At 38.9% G+C, this 19617-nt stretch overlaps 1 protein-coding gene across 1 annotated transcript in view; it reads right to left on the minus strand.

Annotated features, from left to right (window-relative positions):
- Positions 1-1251: 1251 nt before the first annotated feature.
- Lis-1 (LisH and WD40 domain-containing Lis-1) overlaps positions 1252-19617 on the minus strand; it is a 28608-nt gene continuing 10242 nt past the window's right edge. The window contains exons 3-7 of the mRNA XM_033483052.2: positions 8250-8403; positions 7920-8126; positions 6873-7283; positions 6045-6393; positions 1252-5573 (exon numbers count right to left, since the gene is read on the minus strand). Coding sequence (XP_033338943.1) covers positions 5500-5573; positions 6045-6393; positions 6873-7283; positions 7920-8126; positions 8250-8403 — 1195 coding nt within the window. The 3' untranslated portion in view covers positions 1252-5499. The remainder of the gene's footprint in view (positions 5574-6044; positions 6394-6872; positions 7284-7919; positions 8127-8249; positions 8404-19617) is intronic.

Genomic DNA, 19617 nt, shown 5'->3' on the forward strand with positions numbered 1-19617 from the left:
ACCATAGTCAGTCGTTTCGGGTTCACTACAGGGTATGAATTATCATCCGCCGTGAGATTATCATGCGCCAAGAGATTGTCATCCGCCGAGGGATTATCATCCGCTGAGGGGTGCGTAATTCCAGTTTCCGTAATGCGTGCGAGCGAGCGTCTTAATTGATAATTGCTAGCGGCTTAAATAATAATTGTGTGCGTCTTAATTAATAATTGCATGCGTGGTTATTTAAGTAGTGTTAAGATCGCTCAGGGGCTTCCGACTCACGGGAGCGCCCGTAAGAACCTTCTGTACTGACTCGCTCTTATTTCTCACTTTGGAAGAATTGGAGCCTTGTGCTCTGAGTCATTTTGGTCCTCGTGGATTGGAGACTTCCTTGATCCACTTTTGAACCGCAATGTAATTACTCGGCATATGCATGCATGCTAGCGTATTAGTTGAGTAAGTCGTCGTTATTAGAAAGGGAGCCATAATGAATACCGACTTCGTTCTGACTCCCTTTCGAGTCTCTAAAGCAGCAAATAATCCTGGTATACAATATATGCCGACATGGAAATGGCAATTCCTATATCTCGTTTGTGCTCTTATGTTTCTACTGTAATCAGCCAAAAGTTCACTCGTGCCAGTTTGGCAGTTCAGTAATTATGATTTAATGAATAATGGTTGACACTTTATTTTATGGACCTGTAAAATTAACAATTCAAAATTCTACCGTAGAAGGTACTATCAGTCTTCGATGTCTCTCTTCTTCTGACGGTAATTTTGTCTACCAGTTTAAACATTTAGCGACAGATGGCGCTGAAGCTTAATTTTTACATAAATTAAAACAATTCAGAACACATTTTTCCCAACATGGCAGTAAAAATTAATTCCAACTAAATTTTGGCAATTAATTTTAACTGCCGCATGATCATTTTATTTTAATAAATATAGTATACATTGTAGACGATTTTCCAACAGTAATAGCCAAAACAAGATAAGAAAGTTGCTTGCAAAGTACAATATATACTTACATTACTCCTGAGAATACGTAGATACAGTTTGCTGGATAATCTATATTTTAATATAAAACGAAAACAAATCTCGTCCTTTAATTTGAAGAAAAGTAAATTAAGAACATGAGATTCACTAATAGCCACAAAATCTATCTATAGAAAAATAAGATACTGGATCAGCACGTGAAAAAAAGAAAGATCTAACTAGACTCGCCAGCTAAGTGGCCTACCGCGCAAGGATTTCAATGAATGCTTGTCGATGTATGCGTATTTATCACAAACGGTGACAACACTTTATTAATACTCTCCACTTATCTCATTATCTTGTCTCGTGGGGGCGGAGGTGTGAGAGGGGGTGTAGATAAAGCGAGATTTGGCTAAAAGCAACTGCGACGGGATTTACGAAAAGCAGCTACGACATTACTTTTATTACGTCATCCTACGTATAAACATCGAACATTCGGACTGTATTTCAGCACAGGTTTCGTTCGATTCTGCTTAATTACAATAATATATTTGTATATTTATATGGTGTGGCTGCACGTGTGTATGCATGTATGTATGTACGTATGCACGTCTGTCTGTCTGCATGTATGTATGTATGTATGTTTGTATAATATGTTCTGGTATATTAACTTCCGTACATTAATATACCGTCTCTCTCTCTCTCTCTCTCTCGCTCTCTCTATACATATATATGTATGTATATATGTATAATATACATATATTATACACTATAAATATATATATGTATACGTTTGTTTCGTGTTAAGTGTTAGCTCTTTTTCTTTCTATTATAAATGTAAAATACTGTCATGCATGTACTATGGAGTCGTGACTCAAATCGAACGCATTCACATATTTATTAGCACAATTCTCGTGCAGATGTCTCGAGGTCACGTGTACATATCTTATCCTTTTGAGTGTCATTGGGCCATACGGACATTTGGAAAAGTCCCATCGAAAAATACCAGATGGGAAATGACAGGCAAAGCGATAGCCCTTCTCTAATTAATTTCCCAGTGCGCTAAGTAAACTATGCAGCTTATGATAAATTTCAGTTTAGTACAGAAAACAAATCCGAAAATGGAGTCGGCTTGACTCTGCGAACTTATGGGATTTATAAGCACTGAATAAGAGAAGCGCGATCGCATCGACCTGCACTCAAACGATTCAATATATCATGATGCCATAAACGCTAGACGCCAATTGACGTCCACCGCACGAATAGAGTCCGCGTCGAAGAGTCTGTCGTACCCAAATGAGCCCCGACTCGTATGCGTGTGTGATCCTGCCACGCTCCGATTCCAAAGAATCATTTTTTATTTTGTACAAGAGTGCTACCATTCTATCAGAACAGAAAGGAACAAATAAAACCAGAGACTACACCCTAGGACATAGTTTCTCAACCCTTTCGCTCGGCCTCTCCCTCAATACTACATTTATCAGCAGAATTCCAGGAACAGTTAAGCGTACAATTTTTTAACACTTTACCTACCGACGGAAATCTTCTTACAACTTACTTTCAACTGTAATTTATCAAAACAAAAAACCTAATGTAAACTAAAATTTTCGTGATTCCTAAGTTTCCTCAACATCCACATTGGGAAATTTAACTAACATATCACGCACACACTTCTCAGCCATGCTTGCAAAATTAAGCAATCGATAATTTTATAGTAATTTACAAATTATTTCGACATAACGTACAACTTTGAGTAAGGGCGTTCAACTACTTCTCACAAAAACATCTTTATAATTGTAATGACTGCAAGATAAAGAATCTGAGACCGGTGGTTCGACCGATGGTGGTACATTAGGTGTTAAAAATCTTACAAACTTCCGGTAGGCGAAGTGTTAAGTGTTGGTTTAAAAACCGTTTGATTGATAAAATATTGCAAGTTTATTTTCAATGCTCTGCAAGACCTTCAACATCCTCCAACTATCCCCAATATCTCAACAAACGTTTCGCAGTATTTTCCCGCCCCTACTGGTGGGCGTCAGCGCCACATTGAAGAACTATGTCCTGGGACATGAACTTCCCTCCCAGACAGAAAGAAGAATAACACCATTCTAGAAAAATGTAACGACAGTCCCGCGCATTCAGGTTATCCTTAAAAGAAGAGGCTCCAGTTTATCGTGATTGCTACAAGGTTTTATTATCAATGGATCGAAAAGTGGCAAACAGCGATGCACGAACGACGACGAAACACACAGGTAATACAGCAGAACGATGTCACACGGCTGAATTACGAACTTCGTTTTTATTGTTCATCAAAATAGTTTAGTACCACATCGAGTCAAAATGGTCTGGCTCACTTGGAGGATTGAGGGATGCTTGTGGAGATGAAGAAGAAGAAGAAGAAAAGGTAATGGACTTGGTTCGCCTAAACGACGGGATCAGATTAAGAAAAGGTAACCAGCTCAGCGACTGGTCGAATAGTTTGCCAAGCATTGTTTTACACGAGGTCTTGACGAGTGGTCGTCAAATACGCGAAGTTGTATGGTGTGTACCCCGATCGATCGTTCCACTCGTGGCCTTGAGCTCTATCCCCATCTCGTTTTCGTCTACGTTTCGTCTACCGGCTAATAGTAGTTTAGGGTTAACTAGAAAACTAGTACCTCTCGTGTCACGAACCCACGCAACGGACTACACGCTCCTGAAATATGCACTTACGCGTATTCACCACCGCCCCTGCCACTTTCTAGCGTGTTTCCTGTTTATTAATAATGCACGTTGTCTGGACGCCATACAGTGTCTGCTCTTTCTCTCTTTCTCACTCACTCTCTCCCTTCGTCTCTCTTTCATCACTTTTTGTCATTCTCGTTGGCAGTACCATTCTCGTATACTCTATAAGGTGTCCTCAAACGAAAACATCTTTGCTATGAACTCTGAGCAAAATTGTTACAGCAATATTTTTAAATGCATCTTTCTGGTACCCTTGTTATTATGGGCTTTACTTTTTAGCTACTAGAAGTCTTGCAAATTTTTTGAAATAGTAGAAATATTTCCTTCAAAAAACTTTTGGTATGCAAATTATTGAATTATTTGCTTGCGAGATTATCTCAAATGACATTAAAATTCTGAATTATTCATCAACCATGTATAAAGATAGAAATTATGAGTTGCTTGATTCGAGAAGCAACTATATTATATAGAGGCATTTACTGAACTGATCATTTCTACTCAGAACGATGTTTCCTTCGTTTGCGAACACTTTATAAGCGTACATGTACAATTGATCTCGTCAAATCTGTCCTCGATTATGGAGGAATAATTTTCGAATAATTCTATCAATATCAAATGCAGTATTTATTTCCGTAGTGCTTGTCAATGTTACCTTCACAGTGTCCATAGCACATCTTGGTCATCGATTTAAAGATATACATAAATTTTATTGGATTTAGGACGTTCCCGTAATAAGTAATCAAACAATATTTCTTTGACACAAGAGTAGTCATCCGAAGAGACTGGAGGGACAAAGGAAGCAAGCACTATTGGAATAAACACTGTGTTACGCTCACATAAAGGGACGCAGCAATTGAAAGTCGAACGTTTTACACGGACACCATTATGCTCGCGCTGTTAATCTATTTTCCATTTTCCATTTTCCATACTTGTTCTCGAGTATTTACATATTCCTCTGACTCAGCTTCTGGGAGCCAGTGTTACTCGATCAGCGTCGGATAAATTAGTCGACGTTCAGTTACACGGTAAGTAATGACGCCGCACAGTTTTGTTTGTTTCCAGTTTCTCTCTCTCCCTCTCTCTCTCTCTCTCTATCTTTCTCTCTGTAAATTATGTGTATCTGTGTGTATCTCTTCTACGTCGATGTACATATTGATCGACGGTCGCCTTTTTCCGACTTCACATCGTCAAGAACGCTCGAGGAGAGATCAGCGCAGCAAACGAGACCGAGTAATGATGTATATTCGAAGGAGGATGAAGGAGGACGACGCGTACGAACAAACCAGAAAAAGATGCTTTGCTGCGTGTAACGATTAACTGCGAACGATCGGCGGCTTCGTAGACAGGCGTTCTCTGTCTTGTTTTCGCACTAAATGAGAAGGATCTTCCTCCTCGGCCCATAGAGAATAGTATCGTCATGGCAAATATGTCCTCCCCGCGTTCGGAAAGCTAATTATATTTATCATCGACCGACTCTCCTCGAATCGTGCAGATCGTTACCGTAAAACGTACATATAATATTAATAATTACTAAGTATACTTTATTATAAATTAATTAAAGAGCTCTTAATCGTACGTGTTTATGTGTATATAATAATATTAATATTAATAATAGTAGTATGTACGATAACTTGTTTTTTTCTGTTTAATCCTCAAATTTGCAGCAGCTTACTCTTTCGGCCGTTTTACTTCTTCTCGTTTTGTTGTTGTTGCTATTGTTGTTATTCTCTGCATCGAATTCGGTGCGCATCGTTCGCCTTCTTTCCACAATCTCTGTCTTACTCGACGAAGGTTCAACGAAACTCTGACATGGTTTGGTGACTAGCGGCACTCCCAGATCTTCACCGTTTGGTCGACGCTACCGGTGACCACGAAGGGATGGCTTTTGTGAAAATCTAAAAAACAGCATGAAAAATTACTCCATTTAAATCCAGCCTTTTCTCATCGCCGTTGCATTATCCAAGGAACTTGCAATAGTGCAATGTAAATAAATAATTCTAAAGGTCTAGACTTCATCGAACGTTACTAGATTACACTGGTATACTTTAAATTAAACAATAATACATAATCAAGTGCGATGTAAATATTTGCTTATTCCCCATTCCAGTCTTTACAAATTTCAATGTTCGAACCTGTCGAACAATAAATTCATATTCGAACTTGTTCGAACTCTAAAACTTTTAATCCATCACAAAGTTACTATTTAATGTACATTTGAAGCAAATGTTTTTGTTTGACTTCATTGACTATTGCATAAATCTAACCTGGAGATATCGGTCAACGACAAACAGAAGTGACAAGAATTTTATGGAACAAAAGTGATGAACAATTTAATGGGTTAAGCAGAGTAGAATTGTTCTGCTTACCAACGGAAGTGCAGAAATGTACATGCGCCTCGAGGGTTTTCATAGCTCGTTTGTTGCGTGTGTCCCAGACTCGCAGTGTTTTATCGTCAGAAGCACTGACGATAAACTTGCCACCGGGATGGAAAACAATACCGCGCACCCAATTATCGTGACCGAGAAGGGCAAATAGGCAGACGCCAGCGCCGACATCCCAAACACGGATTACTTTGTCTCGCGAACCAGATGCGAGGAAAGGTCCTTCGTGGGCACCTTTGTTGTCAGCACCTGCTGCAGCATTGATCGATGCTCTTGCACTGTCCGGTGCCCATGCGATACACTCCACCACGTGGTCATGGTCTCTGAGTTCAACCTGGAAATCGTATTTACATCATAAACCATTCAATCCCCTTTAACGGCTTATCTTTCGAACCAATTGCATCGATTTCAATAAGCACTTTATGAACATAGCATCAGCCACTCGCATTTTACTAGTAGTGATTCATTCATACGCGAACAACGGATTTTCACGTAATCGTGATAAACATGAATGAGAGAAATATAACAAAGTACGCAGTTTCATGGTATAACACATATATATGTGCAGATTAATATTTATTTTACATAATGGCTATATGACTGCATTTTCTCATCGTCGCATTGTCGACCTCATAGCAACAACGTATTGCCAAGTAATGAGGATCAAAAACAAATTTTCAAATTAACTGCAACAGCTTCCACTGCTCTCAAAGGTCCCGACCTCCCTCCCACGTGGAAGACGTTACGGAAGGTTACCAAAGTTTCCGAAGATAAGGCGCTGCTATGTAAAGTTCTAATAAAATAATGAAGTACCTTCGTTTCCTTCGTCGCCACGTGCCAGACTCGCACGGTTTGGTCATTCGAGCAGCTGGCGATCAATTCGCCGCAGGGGCTGACTCTGGCCATCCGTACCCATTCTCTGTGTCCCGTCAACGTCTTAACACAATAACCCGTCGCGACTTCCCAGATTTTTATGGTCTTATCCCTAGAGGCGCTCACTACGAAATCGCCCTGTGGCACAAATGCGACCGAGCTGACACTGTGATCATGCCCGTGCATGGTTTTCACGCAGGCGAATGACTGGTGAAAGTCCCACAACTTAATAGACATGTCCGCACTGCATGAGACTAACAGTTTTCCGGAGACATCGAATGACACATCCTGCACGCTGTCAGTGTGACCCTTTAATGTTCTCTCGAATTCACCGCTCTCGAAGTCCCACACCTGAGAGAAGATGCGAACAAGTTAGTTGCGAACAGTTTCGGCAAAAAGGTTGCAGACACTATTGACAAATGGGAAAAGCTGAAAGCAACCGGCTGCCACCACGAGAAAGATCTCTTCTGGGACTAGTTTGGTAACATCATTTTCTACTTTCCATTAACTCCACTTATCCGCGGAATCAAGATTTATGTTCTCAATTAATTTTAGCCCTTGTTGCTTCCAACCAGCGCTGATGCTGCTAGCAGAGACGCATCGTTCTACCCCAGTCGTTAAGCGAAGACTGTTCTCAGAACTTTCACACCTTGGTATGTAATAATTCAATGTGCACGCGATGGAATCATAAAATTTAGGGCACGTTAAAAATTATATACTACTTTCAACGATTCTTGCAATAATAAACTTATTGACGTGACAGAGACTCTATGTAATTTTGAAACCGGAGTTTATTGATCTTTACAAGATGCTTTCATTTTGCGAAAGTATTTATACACTCCCTGAAGAATCTACTTTGTATTAACTATTTTATTTCTTTTAATTTGATTTCAAGAATGTATTTTTAGAAAAATATGAGTTTGCAGAAATGCTTATTGGTTTTGTTATTGTGGTAACAGTGGTGTTTCAACATTTTCCACGTTTTACCTTGATGGTGGCGTCTTCACTGGCAGACACTATAAGACTAAAAACGGGATGAAAAATAACTCTGTTGATGGGAGCCCTGTGTCCAGTGAGACTAAATTTTTCTGGTGGCCTAGGTATCCACTCGGACGGCGATCGTTTGCTTCGTGTCGGTGCTCCCTCGATGAACTCTTTTTCTGCTTCGGACAGTTTAGATTCAAGTTCCATTACCTACGAGTTTAACAATCAGTTGAACCTTCTATTCCACTCTATTCCGTACGATTTCTCTCTAAAGCGATGAACACTTTGGATGATTCATAGAAATAAGCGATGTTCTCTCGAAAACCTGCTCACCTTTTTCTGCAAACGTATCACCGAGGTCCATTTCTTCTCGAGAAGACCCCCGTATTTTCTCTCCACCTCGCCAGGCATGTCAGCTTCTTTCTTGAACGCCTCGAGGGCATCTTGGTAGCCATTGGTGCTGAGATAGTCTGCGATCGCCTTATTTCTGTAAGATCATATCAATTACAGGCAACCCTCGTAAAACACGGTATTCCTCCAACATGATCAGGTAGTTGAGAAAAAGCTCAGCATAGTAACCAATCTCACCTTACGTAGAAATTTATTACAATCTCTAAAAAAAGAAAAATAACAAACACGCTAGAATGACAATAATAGTAATTTGAAATGACTCAGTTTTACAGAGCTTGGCAGTGAAAATTAAGCAGCATGAGAATGTATAATAACTTCAATATACTTCGCAATTTCGATGTCAAATTAAAGTGGACATATAATATCTTAGACGAAGTATTATTCGCCTAACACAACAAATTTCACGATCCTCAACATATCATTAAAGAGTAATACTAATTCTCCGGCGATGAACGTTTCAGATTACTCTTTCGCTCGTTCCGATTCGTTCCATAGATACAATAGCTCCTCCCAAGTACGCATTAGCAATCTGGAATTCTAGTGAAATAACATATGCTTCTCGATAATGACATTTCACTGGAGAACCGTCCGACAACGTAGGCAGATACAATAGAGGGCACAGGTTGAGTACGTGGGAAAGAGATTGAAAGTCGGGCAGAATTATGCCGGGGTGAAAGGCCTGAAGTCGGTCGTTCGTCTCTGTTCACCTGTATCCGCGTGATAGTACGTAGGGAATTATCACTTGGAACTGGTAAACAAAACGAGCAAGCTGGCGAACACAATCCTTGACCTAATCGCGGGGGTCCCTTCCGTTTTGCCACCCCTCAGAATGTCGTCCAAGGAAACCAGATACGAGAGGGACAACTTGATGCTTCGAGAAAATATTCAAAGCATGATTAATTCTCTTGTGTCTCCATTTTTGGTAGTGTCGAAATGATTCTAACTAGTTTAAAATTTTGGGAAACTGTAACAGCTGGAAAAGTTATTGGAGCATTTTTAGAACACTGAACATTAGATAATAAGAGAGCAATAGTCGAAAATCTTCTTCAACATCTAAATAACCTATTAGATTATTCCTGTAAATAGACTGTAGACTTTATGCATTTATTACGAAGACTAATTGATGCGATTTAAGACGGAATTTATGTAAAGGGTCTTCATGGAAATATAAATTCGTGTGGGTACATTTATAGAAATCAAGTTCCTTCAGTATGTTAAAAATTTGTGTCGAACCTATTGCAATGAATATACAGATTTTATAAAGCTTCTTCCGATCATTTTTCTATGATGAATTTCAAAAGATGCACAATATTATAATATATAATTCGTTGTCTAATTATATTATTACAGAAAGAAAGAAATTTCTATTTGTCTCCTGTTTCTTGAGGCTAATGTAGCCAATCTTGATCTTGCATAAAAATCAGCAAATGCGAAACATGAAAATGAAAATACGCAGAACATTAATGCTTAGAATTTTACTTTCGTATTTCACTTTTCAAAAGTCTGCAAAGATATGTCGCAATAGTCGTTCTAAAGTAGGTTCGAAAGATCCCAAAAAATAGTGATAATAGTCTGTAGTTTCTTTAGTGTTTACCGCGTCGCTAACAATTGTCACACGCAGCACGATTTTTAGAAACCGTACGACGATTCGTAACCATTCATCCATCGCGAGTACGTGAACACACTGACTAAGGACTGAACCGTTTGGCCATCTTTCTTCGCACCTACATCTCGAAGAAACTGTGCCGAAACATTCTCCGGTAACACCTGCAACCGGAGCCCTAAACATTCACTCGCGTCATTCGCTCTCTACGAATGTGTGAAACGGACGTTGTTCTTTTTTCCTTTGATTTTTCCGTGAAAATATGTGGCCGCTTTAGAAAGGTGAGAAGAACCCCTCTTTCTTTCTTGAACTGCCCGCGAGGTCATGTTACTTTAATGGTATGTACACTTCCATTCATGAACGTTAAGACATCTCTCCTTTGTTTCGAGATAATTCGATGCTTCGCACGGGTCGCGCGTTTTGCGCATTGTTTATCGGACTTTGAAATTTCCTAACGAAGCCTACGGCGATCGTTAAGACCGCGGATTTTATGCTCTTACAGCAAAAAGCATTCGAGGATGTCGATATATTATTTCACATCAATTAAAATTACCAAAGAAATCAGGAACTTTACAGTTACTATCTTCTTCTTACAGCTGATGCAGTTCATGTTCATTTCATATCAAGATCCACACTCTGGTGATCATTACTATTCGTTCGTTCGTCCTTTATGTTTTGAAATCTACTACCATCGATGTTATAAAAGCTTTCAAGAAACGAAACTCTTCTGGTGGTGGGTTAATTACACATCGGTGCATCCATTTTTTTTTAGTTATCCGAAGCATGCAATTCTTTGAAGATTTGTCAAGTTTCTTCGAGCCAAAGAAACTCTCAAGTATAAAATTTTAGATATCAATTCCAAAATACAATTTCCCTCACGAAATTCAAGTTTAGAAATATTAGAAATATTATTATACATTTCGACAAGAAGGATTTATAATTTCGATAAAATTTCCGTTGCTCGTGATCATCTGTGAGTTTGTCAAAAAATTCCATTAACAAGTTACTCAAATTTCTTTATATACGATCAATTGCAATTTACTGCATAGAGATCTTCAAAGATCTGAAACCAAGAACATTCTAAAGCATAAAATCTCGGAATACAATTTCCTGCAGAAAGTTTGGCAAATATTTAAAATAAAAAAAGAATTAATCTTGGAAGATAAAAAAGTGATGTGTTTTTTCAACTTTTCGACAACAACAAAATAATCCATGGAGGGATCCCGATGATTTTTAAGTACATTATAAGTCTTGTTCCCTACGTTATAGGGAACAAGATTCTGAAGAACTTATCGAAACGTTAAACAATTTTTTCGAACTCGAACCCGATTGGTTCCTCGTTCTAATGATAAAATAAAGGGCTTTTTTTAGAACACGGGAAAAAATAAACAAATTTAAGAAAAAGCCACTAAAGTAAATATTTACCGAAAGTTGAAATATTCCAGATGGAAGTTTGCAACTCGTGGAACAATAATGGTGCGTTGGGAAAATCTTTGAAGCTGTTTCATCCCGATAATGCAACATCATATGGAAAGATACAATCGGGAAAGTCCCGTTTGCTTTTCCGCCAGGAATGTCTCTAGATGCTACGATTTCCGGTACACCATGTATATGCGTAAGGGGACGCGTCCCATGCGAGACTCACGGTGTGTTTTTCGAGCACACGTTCCAACGATGGGAAACCTTATATCTCGTACACGCGATACCCGTTGACGGGTGTGTTAAGGTAAATGGAAAAAAGAGTGGCAAGGCGAAAGAGAGTGGAAAGGGATCGGATCGTCCCTCCATGGAAGACGATCGCGATCGCGATCGCGAGTCTTTTCTGGTGCTCTCCGGTGCTCGACCAGATGCGGGGAATTTACTTTACGAGATCAAAAGCCGGCTTCCGAGTATCGATCGCGCTTCTGTCATTAATTGGTTGCCCGATGTGCTTCGACTTTCTCCGGCAGATTAAGAATGTCGGCTGAATAATTAACGGAACGATCGGTACGGCAAGCAGGTGAAAACAAAATGATCAACGGGCCGCTGCCTCCGGCGAGATCGTGAAATTTTATGCAAATACTTTACTTTTGACCCGGCGAACGGTTCTCGCGTTCGACGACGCTGAATGGGGATGACGCGAAATCTCATTCACTTCACCGTTGCCAGGAAATAACACGGGTTGAAGACGGTTATAAACACACTCTGCGGATTTTATGCATTTATGTCAAAATTGAGTAACCACCATCTAAAATAGCAGAAAGATTAACGTTTACCACATTTCATATATTTCATACTGAAAGTTGGAGAAGCTTATACGTAAGCTTTAAGTCAACCTGAAACAGCAGAAATAAGAAAGAACTCTGTTAAATAGATTATAGCGCAAATCTAAACACAGCAAATATAATAATAATTATAAAATAAAAATAATAATATAATAAAAATAATAATACAATAATAATAAAATAAAAATAATATTATAATAATAAAAAAATAATAATAGGAAGATTAAAATAATTTGACAACGTCACTATATTGCTTGCGGTCTTTTAAAATTATCAGTTCCACAACTTAGTTAAATGAACTAGATCCGCAACTTAATTATGATAAGACCTGGGTAGATTTGAAATGACATTATTTAAAATATGATTTCAAACAACACATTATTTTATTTCATAATTATTTCCTTGCTTGTGATCCCTTTCGAAATATTATATTAAATAACATATTACTTTATAATCATGAAATTATTCTCAGTAATTATATGACGATCTAATTATCAGCTGTGTTAAATGATTATCCGATAATGAGAAACATTTTTGTAAAGAATAACACATCTCTTCCATCTTCCACATCAGTGTTCTAAATTAAAAGAACTAAAGTTCATCTCTTAAGGATGAACTTTGACCCCAGTATATACCATTTACGCGTTAAATGTATACATATTATCTCGTATTGCACTCATTCGTTTTTGTTACAAATGCGTAACATTTGTAATCTAGCAGGAACATTGCTAACATATCTGTTCTTCGAGACGATTAATCCTGCAATACTATGATGGTATCTTGTTGCCTCAAATTACGAAATATCTTGCTGCAATTCTCCATTCATTTTCTACGCTATTAAAGAAAATCACTGCGCGACGAATTTTTCGAAGCTTTTGAAAGAGCTCAGGGTACTATATTACAGAGTTAATCTAGATTTAGTGCATAATTCACATTCGGACATTCGACACGATTAATAACACTGTCGGTATAGCTTTTCTCTAAGATTGTGAAACTCGACGCAAAGCATACACGTGTATGTACATGTATAGTACTTACATAGGAGATTAATGTCATTAATAGCGGTGATAATATATTTTTTTCGTTCGAGATGGCTGTATCATATTCGAAGCATATTTTGGTTAGTCGGCATTAATCTGAAGATTTCTCTTTCTCAAGGCACACGGACGATCAATCCTGGACATCAAATTCACAAAGTCACTGCGATTTCATGCAATTAATTTTAAAAGTTCACCTTCACATAAGTTCACCTTTGTAAGTTCTAACTTCACCTAAACATTCTAATTAATTTAGCTACTGCAGCAACTTAACAGAACATTATATCAATAACCAGAATGCAGATTTTTCTGCAGATAGTCCATTTTCATAGACTACTTTGTAAGAATTAGAATAAGGCAAAAGTTTGTTACACCACACAACAATTCTAGGAAAAAAAAAGACATTATAATAGTCTATGCTAATATTCACAGATTTGTTGTGCATTGTATGTATAATCGTGGATATTATAATAAATTAAATACCAATTGAAACTGTATGTTAAGTAACATAAGTCGACTGTCTATCCGTATGCAAATTCTCCATTAGCATATTTAATCTTATTAAAACTAAAACAAGGAAAACCTTTCACTGTGTAAATGACAATCTCCGGTGAAAATAAAATAAAAATCTTAATAATATACATATAATTCAAATTGCATGCATAAATACGTCCGCAGTGTACACAGGTTGATGCCTGCAGTGATTACTAAAGATATCATCAATTTCTCTAACACAATGCAGTCGTTTCTATCACCAAGCTGGCTGCCAACCTCGCTCCTATTCCACGCAATAAAAGATTCAATTGTAGACCAAGCTATCTACCAGCCCCACTCCTACCTCACAGAATAAAATATTCAACTAATTTAAACCGCTGCATCATTTGGACTACTACTCACTGATCCCGCTCAATTTGCTCATATTGCAAAGCCACCCCAACTAATGAAATATTATGAAAAAAGCATAGAGGGATGATAGTCAACTTGATAATATGACCCTGAAGGGCCAGAGCATGGAAACGCCTCGCACAGGTAATAACAGAGCAATGCTCGCCCTGAACCGGAGTCAATACCTTCGATAATTTTAGCTCGTCGCGTTTAAATATTTGAAACCCTTTTACACGGTGATTCGCTATCGACCCGGGGTTTGTCGTGTTGATGGTTACTTTCACCGGTGAAACGACCACCCCCGACCCCTCGTCGTTTACCATTTTCTTAGGCAGTTCACGAAACAGAATGGGAGAAACGTAAGCCAACGAAAAGGGAGGAGCTGTATCGATTGGTGGTAGGTCTCTCCGGTTGCAGTCGCGGTCTATCCGCGCCAAACTTTCCTCCGCAAGCCTGCACTCTCCGTCCCGACTCGAGTCGGTCGAACACTCTCGCGGCCATCTCTCCTCGTGGCGTCCTTAACGATCTCCTCGCGCTACCTTCTCCACTTTATTACCTCATTAAAACACGTACGAACCCTCTGCCGAACACGTTAGCTGGTTCAGGTTCAAGAACCATTGGAAATACCGTTTCAATTATTTCCGGCGAAACGAGTTGTCGATTCCTGGACCATTCGTACCGCCGCGCCGCCGGTGTATTCATCGTGAGAAAAATTCCAGGCCTAAAGAAATTTCACTGTTTGCACGGTTCTCTGAATAGGTCTATTCAAATCTGCCTGCAGCAATTTCTTTTTCAGCATTTTTTCAACTTCTTTCGGAGTAACGTCGGCCTTACTGCAACTAGGAGAAACCGCTGATAATTTAACCCCCTAAAGATCAGTGTTAACTTTCAAGTCACGTATTGATATATCGTGCATCTTAATCTAATTTCATGTTCCATCAGAATGTTACGAAACTATCCTGGTACATGTACATACTCCTTCATACATCGGTAGCTTGCGAGTTTTATGCATTTATGACAAAAATGTGCAGTCGTAACACCACGTTAATCCTTCGATTACATTACTCATAATTCATTAAAATTATTCAAACGTGTGTGTGTGTGGTTCCCGTTCCTTACTACTAATGCGAACAATTTTTATTTTGTATAAAGATCCGCAGTCTATAGATCGGGATAAATTCACTGTTTCTTTTACGATTGCGAAGTCCTTGTTAATTTACATCTACAGATTGATAGTTCTGATTACAGGTTATATACATATAAGTTTGTTCTACTCGTATAAAAAATTCGGACTATAAAGAGTTAATCTAGATGCTAGACAATTAACAACCTACTCTAACATATGTATAATGTTCTCCATGATAAATTTTCCTAAAATGCTCTTAAAACTTTCTCAAGAGAAAAAGGATATTGATATTCATGTTGGACTGCGAATCTTTATTCATTTATGATTGTACGCGCCGAGATACGATATCGAAGTGAGTGCATACTTATCGAAGTGAGTAGTATTTCCGTTTTATTTTTACCGCAAGTATTCTTAAAGCATACTATCTTCGTCATGAATAAAGCCTTTTATTCATCGCAGAAATGGTTCTCCTTAATTTGGATACCATAAAATTGAGCGTGAGAATGTATGTTTACATTGTGAACTTGAACATTGGTACCGAAGAACAGTGATAACAGAAAAACAGGATCTCATTTTTTTTGTGATTTAGAAGAAACGAATAGCATTCGAATGTAGTGGATTCTGTTAGAAATCTTCATCTGACGATTAACTTGAAATTGCATGTCAAAGGATTGATGATTCTTAATGACAAATGAAAGATTTCCATGCGTCCTGCATCCTTCAGAAAATTGACGAATATAAACAGGAAGGACACGGTACAATAGACTGTAAATTAAAAAAATGAATTTATGGGAAACCGTGTACGTAAAATATAAAATGATAAACCCCTAAGGAGAATTTTGAAGTGCTGATTACGTTCTCCTCAAGTTATCCAAATGAATTTAAAATTAATAGAAGTGAACTGATCTAGTAAAAATAAATATGAAGCAAATAGAAGTGAATTAAACTTACGAAAATGAATTTAGCAGCAATAGGAGCGAACCGATTTAACAAAACTAAATGTCAAATAAATGGAAGTGGACCGAATTTACGCAAACAAATTTCCAAATTAATAGAATTAAATTGATCTAATCAAAATAAATGTGTGTGAAATAAATAGAAGTGAATTATACTTTAAATGAACAGAAATATAGATAAATAAAATGGTAGACGAATTTGAGATGAATAAAAGAAGCAATGCGTTTCCAGGTGATTTCTGCAGAGACAAAAACAATTGACCTTGCACGCAGATCCGCAACCTGAAAACAGCTGGCCCGAAGGTCCCTGAGTGATCACCACCTGCCGAGACGCATGAATGACACGTTCGAAATGAAAGGGTGGTAATAAGTATTCCAGCAAAATGCTCGCGAGTCGGTAGTTTCATTATGCCGTTTCGAAATAGATTAGAAACGCTGCGCCGTGCCGCACCGAGAGAATCCCGGCTACTCACGAACGAACCGAAAACACGTTCGGATCGCGTGCTAGAGCAGATAAGGGAGCAAAAAAGTCGGACTAAGCTACCGATTACTACTGGATCAATGAACGTTTTAACGACGCGGCTCGGGTTACGCCTTCGCGAGACGTAGACCCCAAAGCCTGTTGAGAGAACGGCGAGCACTGGAAGAGGCCACCTGTAATGATCAACGAAACCCTTCCCAGACCACCATCTGCCCCCGCACGACCACCCCTTTCCTCCTAAATGCACTGTTTCGCGCGTTCAATGACGTCCAGGTGTCGGCAATCATCCCGACTTCCGCGCACCGTGTTCGATGTCGGGTGGGATATGCACCTTGCTGGCCCCGTCCATTAAGCCCCCGGTAACTCCGAACGAACCGAATTTTTCGTCCTGAATAGCTCTCTAGATAGTGAGCACGAACTTCAGGCAAGAAGAAACAAAGTGAGAGGAGTTCGCCTATTGCCGGACGGTGCTTACTGTCTAATACATACATCGGGCAGTAGCTATATTCAAAAAATTGAAAATCGTTGGAGAACAACAACACTGCGAACACTTGGGTGGGGATAAAACAAACGACATGCAGGAATTGAAACGTGCCGGTCGCGTAATACACAGAGACAGAAGCGAAGTTATTGTTACATCGCGTAACGTTCAAATTGTTTTTCCTGCTACAGCTTTCCGATTAAAAATATACATACATATGTATGTATATAACAGGCGTTATTGCGTACTTTTACAATTACGTTTGAGCATTTTGCGTACAGTGAACCAGTTTCCACAAATGGGAAATTCGTCTTAGGTTGACCGTTCCCTAATTTCGGACAGCATGTCTTTCCCTATTACCGGATATTTGTTATCTCCTTATAAGGAATGGGTCCAAGAAAAAGAAGATTAAAAGAATACTAATGAATGTAAGAAAAAATTTGAAAGAAAGATTGGGAAGACTGGGAAGGCTGGGGGAGATGAAGGAAGCTAGACAATTGAATCCCCAAAACACAACAAGAAGAAGACCTTGCAATTTTTCGATGACGAGTGTTCAGAGTACTATGTACGCGACCATTGTCAATTATTTTGAACTTCTCATAAACTATATCACGAATCTTTGCTGTGCACAGTAACAGGCATCGTTTGCTGTGTTTTTTAACATTTTCCTTATTTTGCTCTTTTAATTTCAAATTCTAGTCGTGTTAACTTGAAAACCATGCACGGTAAAACGAGTAAAACATCACGTTTTCTTATTTCTTTAAACAAAATCTGAAGCGTCTGGTAATAGGCGAACTCCCCCTAATTGTTTACAGGGCGCAAAGGCTAATCGACCCTGTCCGTTTTCAAGCAAATATGTATTCCTAGCTACTCTCGAAAGTAGCTCTCACGCTTTGCCTCGCGCGTCCTCTTTCGAGTAGTCTAATTCTCGAGAGTAAAAGCGATCGCTGTTGGAGAGTAGCTACGGATCGTGTTTATCTGTGACTGCTGTTCCAGTTTTCTATGAACGATGCTCTACGTGCACAGACTCCGATTCGATGGAAATTGATTTCCTCCGTGACTGGGGAGAAGAATGTCCTCGGGAAATCTCGGCGTCTCGGTTCGAGTCTAATCGTTGCGGGATGTGTCTTCTGGAGCTTGAAATTTGCGTCCCTTTCTGTTTTGTTCCGGGTTTTCTACGTCTGCTGGTTCCACCCCTTTCCTCTGCTGGTGTGATCTATTACATTGGAGCTAACATCTATTTCATCGATGTTGCGTACTTCGAATGCCAGTGACTCGGAGTGATAGGAAAACAAATTTTTCATGGGATCTTCGTCGCAAAATGACACATTTCGTAACAAATATTATTGCACCTTCGAGTTACTTTTAATTGATAGTAATAGATACATATATCTCGCGTTAAAAAAAATTAAAGTCATAAAATCACAGATCAATCTTCCTAATAATAGCAGAATAATATACTCTGAAACTTGAAAATATTATCAAGTTGACACTAGGAACAGACGAGGATTCAAATTGGCTGGTTCTTTACCAGTTTCGACTGGATTGTACTGTTTCCTCCGTAACATCTCTAGACCAGAGACAGACAGCGGGACACTAGGAAGCAGGAATCGCTATTTGGCTCCGCCCATATTGGCTGGCAACTAGAAGCAGTGCGACGATTGGTTGCGCCAGCCGTAAAATGGTGGGGATGGATACTCCAGAAGGCAACGATACAGTGAAAAAGCTACACCACGGGCCAGAATTGCCGTGGAGGTCACGAAACATGTATAAACGAGAGTTTCAACACATGATGAAACAAAACAGTTCAAGGAGCAAATGCGACATTATTTGGGTCTCTGTGGGCACGAGACAATCTTTCGAATACAGAAAAAATAAGATGTTTACTATTTTACATGGAGATCGATTTTCTTGTTCCGGAGGGGTGGAAATCGCCTAGCGAAGTAGGGATTGTTATTAACGATTTACATTTGGAAAACCCTAAAGATAAAATTTATGAATTAAGGATTGTGTATTGTTCTTGTCACGAATACGAAAGATTTGCATTGGCAACGCACGGACAAGAAGCGCGTGTGCAACACACATACATATCAAAGTCACGTTTGCATTCGTATATTTCAAGCGCACCTCGCATAAATGGATATTAGCACGTAAAGTGATATGCGACTGAAATTTCTGTTTAATCAGAAAGTTACACGAGCAAATCCATAGATAACAATGTAAAGCAAAAAGTCTTCACGACAAACAAATGCTATTTACGGCCTGTGGGCGTCATGAAGCATACAAGTATATTGAGTCACGTGGGCGTGGGTGTACAGAATATTGATCGACATAGAGCAAATAAAATATAGAAAGTAGCGTGACGAATTTCTCTCGCAGCCCCATAAACCATTTTCTTCACAATTATTACAATCATTCCACAACAAATGTGTCTGCTTCCTTTTATATTTTGAAAAG

Source organism: Megalopta genalis, chromosome 6 (assembly GCF_051020955.1).
Source record: "Megalopta genalis isolate 19385.01 chromosome 6, iyMegGena1_principal, whole genome shotgun sequence".
Classification (NCBI taxonomy): Eukaryota; Metazoa; Arthropoda; class Insecta; order Hymenoptera; family Halictidae; genus Megalopta; species Megalopta genalis.